Consider the following 12,634-nt stretch of genomic DNA (forward strand, 5'->3'; position numbering starts at 1 on the left):
CAATCATCCACACTCTGTGTTGTTTTAGCCTTAGCAGCACCGCTAGCTGCTACCTGCTGCTTCATATTCTTTAATACCGCTTGTTTCAAACATCGCGTCGTCTTAAAACTCGAAGTCTTCTTTCCTCCTCCTTAAATTGTGTTTTTTTAAGTGAAGATGTTTTTTAATAAAAATGTGTTTAAATGTATTTAAAAACACACAAAGATGTTAAAAACATACACAAAGTTGTGTTTAAAAAAATATTTGAGCACATTCACACACAAAGATATTTAAAATGTTTTTACAAATATGTTTAAAAAAGATGTGAATGACATGATGTCCATAGTTAAGTGGTTATTGTTTCTTTCCGATAAATAGTATTGTCTTGTGCAGGCCATGCAACTGAGAATGCAAGCTATGAATCAGATGGGATTTAGGATTTGCCATGTCTAGCCAGTCACCCTAAAATTGACTAGAATGCAGGAAATTGCATCTAAGAAATACAAAATTTTCTGGGGGAGGACCCCCAGACCCCAATGCTGGAAAATATGTCACATAAATGAAAAATTTCACCATCCCCCCTGGTTTCATTTTACAACTCGACTACTGCCTACAGGTGAAGGTAATGTGCAAAATAACGTATCAATGCATCACATTGCATCACATGCAGACAAGATACTTGTGTCAGTGACAGTGTTTTAGGAATCAACACATTAAGACCTTGAGGAATCGCACACTGCATTTTGGGTGAGTAACACTGAACGTTAACTTTGTTTCCAAGAAAACTCCGCGGGGCATCTTTAAGCTGTCATTACTCTGCTGACTCTTGCTGCCCCTGCCGCTCCACACCGCTGAAAGCTCTGCTGTCACTTCCTGCTAAAGTTCCCGAGACTGAGTGCTTTGCTGAGCTCTGTGTTTCTTTTTGGAGAGTGACGAAGTGAGATCCTAGACACCAAATCTCACTGCTGCACGCATTCTACATTTAAATAATCATCCATTCCACATGAGCTGGAAGCACTACGTTTATCACTACTTTTTTATTGACTGTTGACAGATTTCACTCGATTTGCTGGCTACATAAAACTTTAATATTCAATTTCACGTAATCAAGTGATTTTGAGTGATTCTACTGTGGGGGTGTTGCCCCACAGTGTGCCAACTCTGTGCAGATAGGATTTAAATCAACCAAAATAAATCTATTCATATCTATTCTGTGGTTAGATTCAAAACAACAAAGATCTTAACTAAATATTCTTTACCCAGCCCAATTCAATAAGCCAACAGTCTGGTACTTACTGTGAAGAATACTGAGGCGAGTAAGAGTCCAACAGAGAAGATGAGTCCTCTGCTGTTAAGATGAATCTGAGGAGACAAACACAGAGAATACAGTTTTTTTCACAAGGTATACATTGCTAGGCTTCCTCAGTACCTTTAAAATGTACGATTTTTCAGCCGTCAATATCAAGACAAAAGAAGGCAGATGCTGTTGCTCTGTCCTAACACACACTGAATAACTTCCTGTACTCACACAGCCAGGGACTGACTTTTACTGCCCCTGTTCCAAATGTCGTTTCTTGTGTGAAGCAGGCTAATTAACACGTCAGATCTCCTTAAGTTAAGGTGATAAACTGTGCGATGCCCTCTCAAATATAGTTTTGTTGTATATGTGCATAACACTAATCTCCTGCATTGAATATTACAGACTATTGTTCTCGTCCTTCATGAACACAGCTCTGTTCTATTCTGGTCTAAGTCCAGCAGAATATCCTGCGGCAGAGCTGGGGAAGTACTCACGATGGAGCCGTAGTCGATGCAGAGTGTTTGCAGTGCCCAGGGCAGGCCCAGGCCAACCAGGATGTCAAACACATTACTGCCTATGGAGTTGGAGATGGCCATGTCTCCCATACCTGAGGCAAGGAGAGCAACACTGTCAAGGTTTGTATACAGTCAGGAGACAAGTCGGTTATGACAAGCAATACTCTGCAGTGGAACTCTTTCTCTTAACAGTGTTTCAGCTTTGTTTTACTCAACACAAGTATTGATGTTAACTTTCTGTGTCTTATTGTACAAAAATGTATGTGTGTGTGTGTGTGTGTGTGTGTGTGTGTACCTTGCCGTGCGACTATAACACTAGCCATGCAGTCTGGGACGCTGGTGCCCGCTGCGAGGAAGGTGATGCCCATGATAACGTCAGGAATTCCCAGAGTGAAGCCGATCACAGTCACCTTAAAGCAAACAGATTTAGTCTCAGTGCACTCTTTTTATATTTGATTCAGCAGTACAGCTATTCAATAAAAAAAAGTTCTCATCTGGAATTAAATTACAGTTGTATAACATAGTTCTACGCACCTCCAGTGTAAGAACAGTAACAGAGTTTAGCACAAAAAGTAACAATCCTTAATTTCCTCGTCTTCATGATGGATTCAGTGGAACTGAATGAATTTAGTATAGATCAGCTTCATCTGGAAATCAGTTTGCTGCTGTGTTTTATAGAAAGAGCATGTTTCTCGTCAGTGGTCACTGAAAGCGTTCAGTTTCTGCATGCTCATAAAAGGAGCACCAGTTTTACAAAGGGACAGTATGAAAATGATTCCACTTGGGAGAAGGGAATTTGTTTTCATTAAACTCCATAATTGAACAGTATTGACATTTTGTTTTGCACTAATAACTAATAGTTCATACATTATTTACACCGAAACTTATTCATCTTATATCTTAATGGCAAAGTGATTTTTACATCTCCACCAAATCTTAAATTATAATGATAATATTATAATAAATAAGTGGCATTAGCGCTTAAACAAATGTATTGCAAGTACTTTTTAAAAAGTGATGCATCTGGGATATTCCAGTCACTTGCTATTTTTTGAACCAATGTAAGTTCTTACTGTCACTGAAAGAGCAAAAATAATCACAGGGAACACCACTGGGCTATGTCTCTCTCTCTCTCTCTCTCTCTCTCTCTCTCTCTCTCTAATATTATTCTACTATATATCTACTATATATATCTAATCTATATATATATATATTATATAATATATTATATATAAGCCATGACAATTCCAACTGAACTGTAGTCTGGCTTTCAGTTTGCAGATGCAGATGCAGATTGAAGTGAGAGCTGCTGTAGGGCAATCAATGTTCATTCACTGATGCTGTTCCTCAGACTCAGACACTGGTCCTATACTAGCATCGTTGAATTAGTTGAATTTGTGTTGTTGTGTGTCTGCATATGGTCAAATATACTTTTACTATTTAATAGTTTTATGTTTGTTTTGGGGCTTTTTTTACAAGGAAAAAATAAATAAATATGTGTGCAGTCCCTAAAGTTAAAAATTAAAGGATAAGAAGCTCAAGGATAATATCTCCCAGTTTCATGGAGGCAATTTGAGCATTCTTTAAAGATCAGGATGAGTTTTCAGCCTGTTAGTGAGCAAGACCAACTGTACTGACCATCCAGACCATGATGTAGGAGAGGCCAGCGATCCAGATGGTAGCTGTGAAGAAGGAGACCATGAACCATTTCTCCCAGCGGCGCTTGGCACAGTTGGGCACGGTAAAGAACAGAAGCAAGGACAGCGGCCACATGGCGAGCCACTTCAGCTTGTTACACACTCCAACTGGAGGAAGAAGAGAGATACAGAGAGAAATGATGATGATAATGATGATGAGTTGACTGACAGCACTAACAACAAACATTTACTGTCATCTGTGCTCTACCTGGAATTTTGAAAGGCACCAAGGGGCCACTACTATCGTCTTCTCCCTCTCCTTCCTCGTCGTTCTCGTTGTTTTCATTATCCTCGTTTTCATTCTCTGTCTCGTTTCCAGACTCCAGTCGCTGAAGTCTGCACCTCCCGTTCAGACCCAGCTCAGCCCCCATCCCATTCTCCAAGCCCCGCCTCCCCTGAGCCCTGGTGGCTGAGTCAGAGTCGCCGTTAGTGATGCGGTTGACTCGAGTCTCAGTGGTGTTGATCAACCTTTGCCTCTGGAAGTAATTATAAAACATTATTACAACATTAAGCTTTGACTACAGCACCTCCATTAACACATTTGGACATTTTGTTTTGCAGAAGTTAATGTTCTTTCCTTTCCTTTTGTCAAAAGTCTAAATTTGGTTGTTTGGTTTGGACTTCTATCCAGGTGCCTTAGAGACAATGTTGGCTGTCCAAAGAAAATTAACGTTCCTTCCACTCCTTCTTCTGTTGAATGCAGACAGGGCTATTTGGTTTGTATTTATGCTAAGACTCTGGTTTGGCAAAGATTTTATGTTATCTTATGTTGACAAAACTATTTTCTCTTAGCCCTGCTGCTTTCCAACTTTTTTTCCAATGTGAAATAACTACTGGCATGGAAAATAACACACCCACATAGAAAGCATAGTCTGGCGTGTATTTACCTCATTGATAAGCATACGTGAAGCCATGGTGAGGCGGGTTCTGGGGGAGAAATGACTGGTGATCATGATCCTCATGCCGGCCTCAGAGAAAGTAAGCTGGTGGGGGTATGCAGACAGCAGCTCGTCCACCATCAGCACCGATGGCTTACAGTGGAAGTTAGCTGGAGAGAAATATCACAAACATGTTCATCTGACTGTTTTTAGTCCAGCTGGAATCACAATCAGTCGCTCTTTTCAAAAATGTATCTGATGATTGAAATTTACTTTACTCTCCAAGCCACACAGTACTTGATTGATTGAGTCTTCTTGTGCTGCTTACAAGATTCACACTGTTTGGTATCTAAAGTGACTGATCTTGCAGGTCAGTTTTCAAGCTGTTTAGGGTGCTGCATCTGACTAGCTAGTTAGCTATCTAGCTATCTTGCAAACTGACATTAGCAGTTCACTTTTTATTTGGGAACAAGCCAATGTGGAGCACGAGATGTGTCCTCGTTTGCAGAGGAGGAGAAGGAGACATTAACTACAAAGCGAATGTGGGTTACGGTCTGTGGCTGTGCCTATAAACATACAGTTTGAGAACAAGCTGGAAATCTGTCTTGATTGACTAAAACTTGAAACACTGAAGCTTGAAGGGCTTGAGTGGGTCCTTTGACTGAAGGAGGCTTGAGAAGTGTTTCTCAAGACCCCCAAGCAGAGGATTCTCTTGTGTAAGCAAAAAAGTGTAATAGGCGCTGTTGTGCCTTATCTTCATCCTCTCAAATATCTGTGGTTTTCAATGTCAGGAGACAATTTAAATTTTTCCACAGGGTCCATTTTTGGATGCGATCTCAGCATTTTTCCAGGGCTGAAATGTGAACAAGCTACAGTGGCTGTAAGATCTCAGCAGTCTGCATCAGTGGTACAACAGAAGATATAGACAAATGTCTTTTCACATTCGTCAACATGTCCTCTGAAAGACAGTCTTGAAACTGTTGCAGCACAAACATTAACAACGTTAGCCATAGTAGGTTCATACGCAACATCTATGACCCTTGTTAGGGTTATTGTATGATCCCAAAATCCTGTCAGAGAGGTCTCCAAGAATCTCCCACAGAGGTATTTCTTCTGCAAAAATCTGTCCAATCATCCAGGTTCCTGTTGGCTACTGTGGAGACCACTTTGATGGTGCACATCCAAAGACATCCAGCCAAACCAACTGCCACCTGGCACGCTGGTTTCTTCCTCACCTCCTAAGCAGACTCCAAGGAACAAGTTAGCAGGGTGACTGGTTCTGTCTAGGGCAGAGAACCAGATGCAGAACAAGCTGACAGAGCACACTGTGCTGATGCAAGAAGAAGGCTGGAAGGAAGTGTGCAGGCCTTAGCCAGCATCTTGTGCTCACTCTCTTCTGTAAGCTATTGTTGTGTTTTATACATTTGAGGGCAGAGACACTGAAGATGCAAACATTAGAGTAATCTGTGGAAGTGCTAGGTGGTTAAAACAGCCTTCCTTTGACAGTTGAGGACCCAGGAGATTTTCTTTATCCTTCTGGTGATCAGCCTCACTGAGCCATACAACACAGAAGATAAATAAAGTCTCTGTGTAGCCGAAAGCACTGGCAAAATCACAGGCCTGAACGCATATGTGCCAGATTTCTAAGAGGCGCATCGGCTCCTCGCATTGATTGATATCAATCTCTCTGGATTAAAGTCACTCCAAATGTACACAAAGGGGAGAAAATGTGACCCAGTCAATTATAAGCTCATCTCAATTACATCTAGGCAAGGTTTTGTTTTTCAAATTGTATATGAGCAAATTTAGGAACACATATAGAACCAGATTGTCTAGCACTCTGTCTAGTCTCCTTGGGGCTGCAAAAGGTCTTTGGCACAGTCAATCACAGGATTATTTTAACTAAGTTAAAGGCCCTTAGTATGAGCAACTGTATAACTTCTCATTTAAGACTGTGTCAGTCGCCTGTGGGGTGCCCCAGGGCAGTGTGCTGGGCCCTCTACTCTTTTCTCTTTATAAATGACAGGAAAGCATCTTGCACTACTTTACTCTCTTCTGTATGCAGGCAACTTAGCTATACTTGTATGACACAAATATAAAGTAAGAATAAAGAAAATACTAGTTGATGTGTTAGGGAGACCTAAGATCTGGCTAGTAGACACAATTCTACTACACCTGAGGAACACAGAGTCCATCTTACTTGGTTCATAGCCAGCTCTGGTAGTAAGATTAAAGAGGAATATATTACATCAAAGTCCTCTGTCAGTTACCTGGCTTTGAAGGTTTTAGGAAAGGTCAGAAATGCCAGAACCACACACCTAGCTAGGAGGGCTAGACTTCTGGACAGGAAGTCCCTAAAACTGTTGACCTCCTGCTTAGCCCAATGACACCTGGACTGTGCCGTTAGTTCAGAATACTGGGGCCATAACAAAGGTCTGATCTAGAAACTTCAGCACAAAGCAAACTAGTGAGAGTAGTACTAGGGCTAGATCGTAGGACAGTCATGGAGCACTGGTGACCATGATGGAAAATAAACCTTGGACTTTATGCCTATATGACCGTTGTCTATTATGTTGGTATTTTTCTTCTATACTACTGTATCTGGACTTTTCTCAAATAAACCAGACTAAACAGATACACATCCATCTGCCCCAATTGTATCCCTCCACGTCAACTGGGCCAACAGGAATACAACCATGTAGAGTCTCCTTGTCCTTGGTCTGCTGGGAGGCTCAGTGAGCAGAACCTGAGGCAAGGTGGGCAGCCACCACGCTAATAAGCAGGTGAATGCCCTAGTGTTGTTTAGGAGCAGCCGTATATTTTCCTCAAGTGAATTCTGACCCATTTACCCACTCGTAGAGTTCGTCAACTTGAGGGGTGACACCGGTTTGGTCTCCAGTGGGTTTGTAAGTTTTCTAAGAGTGGCTCACCAGCTGGTGGAGGTTTAGCACTTAGCATGTTAGCATCTGCGTCATCAAGTAGAAGAAGTTCTTCTTCACCAACAAAGGCATCAGGGATTTGTTTTTTCGCCATTGTCTCATCGTATATATACACCCCAAAACACTGACAGCATGGTGCGGCTTCGAGCGTTAAGGGGTTATGCTGGCAATCAAATCAGGACAGATCAGACAGAACTTTGTCATCCATGACTGTTTTATCCTGGAGCTGAACAAAAATAGATGAGGAGTGGTGCCCCAGCTTCCTTATATTTATGTAAATTTCAGTGCGCATGAGATGAGCAGCTAAAACCTACCTAGTCCCATTAGAGGGCAAAGCCTGTGTAAAATAGAGCAGATTATGTTACCTTTCTTGAGCAGGACTGCAGTAGCATCACACGTGACATTATCCTCCAGATCAGTGCTTCCCGTCAGCCCGTTGGCCAGGTTCATAGAGCTCTTCTTTCGACGGTCAAAGTAGCGATGCGCCCTGCCGTTAAACCTGGCAATGACAAATGAATAAGAACAGGTCACAACTTATTTTTTTCCAGTGAACTGAAGCAGTTTTCAAACGGTAACACTCACTTCATGATGAGGATGTAGCCTGCATACATGAGGACCAGGACAAGTGACTCCCACCTGCACACAAACACAAGGTCAGTAAAGTTTGTAGTGATTTAGCATACAAGGAAACAAATATATATAATATATATATATATATATATATTAAGAAAATATCGTTACGCACCAGCACACCTTCTCATCGTAGATGAACTAAAAAGTCAAGACAAAGAGGACACAAAAGGACATAAGGACGAGGCAGTAATTGAGTTGCTGAATTAATTTGCATTTCAACATTAACTCCACTAGAGGGCATAACCCATCCAGAGCTCAGACACCCAGAAAAAGGTCAGAACATGACCTTTAGGTTCATTATACTGAATTTAAAGACAGGAAGGCACTGAAGAAACTTTATGTTTATGTATTTTGGCTGGCCCACAGCAGGTTCTCACATCTCTCACAAAGACATATGGTGTGCCCCAGTTCTACATACTCACTGCTTGCAGTATATAGAAAATACAGTTCTATATAGTACAATATTTTGCAGTTAGTATACAAAAAATGAACATACTTTATTATTAGACTGAAAATAATCCAATACCTGCATTGCGAGTTTTCAATTAACAACTGAAGAATGTCACTGCCGATTAAACTTTATAGAAGAAAAAGCTAAATGTTTGTCTCAATGTTTAATACAATATATTTTTGGAGGTTTCTCTGCAACACCTACAATTTTATTTTAATTTTGTTTTTCAGCTGTAAGCAGAGGCTCCATTTCAGTGGTGGAGGAAGTATTCCCATCCTGTACTACTGTCGAATTACTTAATACCTAAAATTTGAGTAAAAGCAGTAGAACATAAATATGAAACAAATGTATTGAATGCAAAAGTGTTATCATGAAAGTAGCATGTAAGTGAATTGACCAAAGTGGAGCTAATAGCTACTTAAGATATTGTCCTGTAAAAAAATGACCATACTTTTGTATATATATATAATTTTTTTTTTTTATTATTCAGCATTATTATTACCACTATTATTACACGAGTAAATGCACTGAGTTACGTCAGATCACTGCTCTAATTCTTTTGTGCATTGCACTGTTTTTTTATATGCATATCAGCGTTTTTGACTATACTCAGATTTTTGTCTCCGTTCTAGTGTAAACACACTGCGTACTCCTCTGCTGAGAGCGGACAATGGATTTGGAACACAGCTTCAGACTCTCATGATACTCCATATGTGCTACATGTTTGACACAACCATGCACACACTTTACTGCTGTTGACTTTATGTTTTTAGTGAATGTACAGCACCTGTGTGTGTGTTTTAATCGACTTTCTACTACCTGGATGATTCTGCTGAGGAAGAAACTGCAAATTGGTTGTTGATACTGAAGCTGAGAAATGAACTGCACTCTCAAATTGGCCTTATATGCTTTGTGTGTATATGTCGGCAATCACCACACTTGATCATGTGATCTGTGTATTTAAATATGAATGTACGATCTCTTACCGCAATGAGGGCTATGATAGAAAATGTGTAATAGATTGAATCCCGGAGTAGACCCCAATGAGAGAGCTTCACTGCCTGCAAGGGGGAAAGAAAGAAACCACAGATAAGCACACTCACAAAGACTAAGTTTGCAGCTTCAATTCATACACTCTTACAGTAACACAGCCCTGCTGGAGTTGATGCAGCACTGTGATACAGAAACGCCTCTGACATCATTAACATGCTCAAGTAAACACAGGAGCTCTCGAGCTGACCTCACTGAAAAAGCCAATTGCAAGGTAACATCCTACGTAGGAAAGGTTCTCATGTGTTTATCGACTTTATGTAATCAGATGCAACGCGGGAGCCCACAATGCAGTGACTAATGCTGTAACACCCCCCCACACAGCACTCACACTGTATATACATAAGCCCAGGGTCAGGAGTCACATCTTGAATGTGCCACTCCCAGCTGTGGAATCGTTTGCCGCTGCGAGGCAGATGGCAGAGTTAGAGCAGAAGAAAGCTTTGGAATGTTTGCTTGTACTCTGTTTCACTGCACAACCGTGCTTTGTAGAGGGGGACCTGCTATGAACAGTCAGCCAAAGGTAACAAACAGTAGTGAGGTGCAATGTCCGGACATTTCACTGCACCCCGTCCCTTCCAAAGCCCAGATACGCCGCCTGCCTCATTATCACACTACCATTACATAATGCACAATCTGGGATTGCATCACTATTTGGAGTCCGGTGCATATGTTTTTCAGAGCAGAGAGCTTATCCCTGTACTTCGCTCATTTCCATGTCCCTGGCATGTCAGATAGCATCAGAGAGAGGCTGCACTATATTATGTTAACTCATGCAACACGAAGCACTCAGGTCGCAAAGCGAGAAGTAGTTTGAAACTATCTGTTGTGTTCAGACTGCTGGGATTTTGTGTATGTGGCTGGGTTAAGCAGATTGAGTGCAGAGGAGAACGTGTAAAGAAGTGCATCGCAAACAAAAACATATCAAAATGGAAAGTTTCCAGCTTAAGTTTGACTTTTTGAACACTTTTTTGTGGATGACTGCGGCGTGAAAAGTTTCAATCCTGAACTTCTTTTTCACGCGAGATGAAAGTTAAATCTGACTGCACTGAAAATGACGAAAAGATGGAAGTTTTAGATGCACAGAAAACAGGTGAACATTATAGATACAGATATAGTTATAGTTACAGATATCTGAGGTTTACATGTGGATCTGATTTCCATGTTAACCTGGTAAATACAGAACAGACTTTAAAACATCATTTATTACACACAAGAGCCTACATGCTCTTCCTTCTTTGTACATTTCCCAACTCTTATATCCTTATTTCACCACTCAGATCTCCATATGGCAGTCTTCTATCCACACCCTGTACTCATCACAAATCCAAGGATGATAGTTTTTTGTCATAAGGCCACCTTTCTGGAACAGTCTGTTAGATCAGCTGAGTCTGTAAACCTGGAACATTCCCTGCAACATATGTTTCTATATATTGTACATTGCTATACATACATTTGTTTTCATTTTCTGTAATTCTATCCTGTGCAGCACTCTGTAACATTGTTGCAAAGGTGCTGCACAAATAAAGTTTTGCATATTTACTGACACTTACATGGACTCATGAGTGCAGAACAGTGCGTTCTTGCAACATATGCATGTATGCATGAGTACGTCCTCGCACTTTATGTTTATGTGGCTGAATATTTAAAGGTGACATTAAGTTCTTGTGTGTAAATGTCACCGGGTCAGCGGAGGGTTTGACATCATACCTGGCCGGCGAAGAAGCCACACACACCGATGATACAGAGGATGTTGAAGACAGCTGAACCAACGATGGTCCCCACCCCCACGTCACCTTTGGTGATGAACACCCCTGGGGATAGAATGAGCGTGCACACACACACACACACACACACACACACACACACATAGAATTATAAGTTGTACACTATTTGACATTTCCAGTTGCAGCACAGCATCTGCAGTGCTGACAAACAGATGTCACGCAACTGTCAAAACATATGGAAATAACTTGGCCATAATGGTCATGGATCTCTCTCCCACTCACACACAAATCAACAGACACACACACACACACACACACACACACACACACACACACACACACACACACACACATACGGAGAAAGACAAGGAAAATCTGTCTGCAGAGGCCTCAAAAACCTGAATTTTTATGAATTTTTATACGCACATCAGAAGAAAATCTCTCTCTATCCTAAACCCAGTCTGTATGTTTAATCAGGTCTTTATCAAAAGAATATCAGAATATAATGTGACGGTACAGCCTTTGAAGTCAATGTTTATCACATTGTTGCTTCATACAGACAGACGGCGCTGAACACCACCGCGACCAGAGAAAAAAAGAGAAAAAACATACGGCCTTTGCTCCTCACCAGCAATTCTCTAGAGCTTATTACATAAGCTGACTTTAATGTGACTCTAATGTGATTCAGTGTATTGAAAGACTTGCTTGTTTAGTGCATGTGTCTTGGGAAAAAAGAATTACTGTAAAGCGTCCATTAAAAAGAGTGCATGCTTCCTCCCCTAATGCAGCTACAGTTATCACAGCATGTGTTTCTGTTCAGTTCACAGCAGATAAAGAGATGGAGGCGGTGGTTGGTTGGTGGATACCTATGACGGATGTGAAGAGCTCAGGGGCCGAGCTGCCGGCGGCCATGAAGGTGGCACCCGCTACGTCCTCGCTGAGATGGAGACGCTACGAGAAAAATTGGTAAGAGACAAATAAAAAGTTCAGATTTGAAGAGGAAGTACCGGCTGGAGTTAGAAAATCAGTCCAAGGCACTACCTGGACCTCGACCCACAACAACCCTGTCAAATCTTAAAAGCTCATTGTCAACACTTGAAAACAATCTACAAATATACACACAATGAGTCATAAGATAACTTCTGTTATGATTTTATATAAATTGAATTACATTTTTCTTCTGTCAGTAAGTCCGAAAATGTTTTTTTTTTAAACTTACTTACTTAAGGTTTGCCGTTTGTACATCAACAAATAATGAGTCGATAACCTGACATATTGCTATACCGGAGCATTTATCGTAAGTAAATAAAGCAGATTTGATGTATTTGACATGTACATAAATTTTAACCTAAAATGATTAAATTATTAAAATGATTCCAGATTATAATCATGAGTCTTTCTTTTGGATTTGTGTTACGTGATGATGCTGCATTTTGATGTTTGATATGTTTTTGAGTGTATTGAG

At 40.8% G+C, this 12,634-nt stretch overlaps 1 protein-coding gene across 6 annotated transcripts in view; it reads right to left on the reverse strand.

The window, feature by feature from the left end:
* Positions 1-12,634, reverse strand: part of LOC104926633 (sodium/potassium/calcium exchanger 3) — a 56,428-nt gene that overhangs the window by 4,120 nt on the left and 39,674 nt on the right. For all 6 annotated transcript variants that reach the window (XR_003463467.1, XM_027286115.1, XM_027286141.1 and 3 more), the window contains 12 exons: positions 12,036-12,120; positions 11,153-11,256; positions 9,379-9,453; positions 8,054-8,079; positions 7,891-7,944; positions 7,674-7,807; positions 4,379-4,539; positions 3,700-3,967; positions 3,433-3,599; positions 2,090-2,204; positions 1,774-1,886; positions 1,276-1,341 (listed from right to left, as the gene is read on the reverse strand). Coding sequence is in view for 5 of the 6 variants with exons in the window: in XM_027286115.1 (XP_027141916.1) it covers positions 1,276-1,341; positions 1,774-1,886; positions 2,090-2,204; positions 3,433-3,599; positions 3,700-3,967; positions 4,379-4,539; positions 7,674-7,807; positions 7,891-7,944; positions 8,054-8,079; positions 9,379-9,453; positions 11,153-11,256; positions 12,036-12,120 (1,368 nt within the window). In the remaining variant the exon portion in view is untranslated. The remainder of the gene's footprint in view (positions 1-1,275; positions 1,342-1,773; positions 1,887-2,089; positions 2,205-3,432; positions 3,600-3,699; positions 3,968-4,378; positions 4,540-7,673; positions 7,808-7,890; positions 7,945-8,053; positions 8,080-9,378; positions 9,454-11,152; positions 11,257-12,035; positions 12,121-12,634) is intronic.

The sequence above is a fragment of the Larimichthys crocea genome, chromosome I (assembly GCF_000972845.2).
Source record: "Larimichthys crocea isolate SSNF chromosome I, L_crocea_2.0, whole genome shotgun sequence".
NCBI classification, from domain to species: domain Eukaryota; kingdom Metazoa; phylum Chordata; class Actinopteri; family Sciaenidae; genus Larimichthys; species Larimichthys crocea.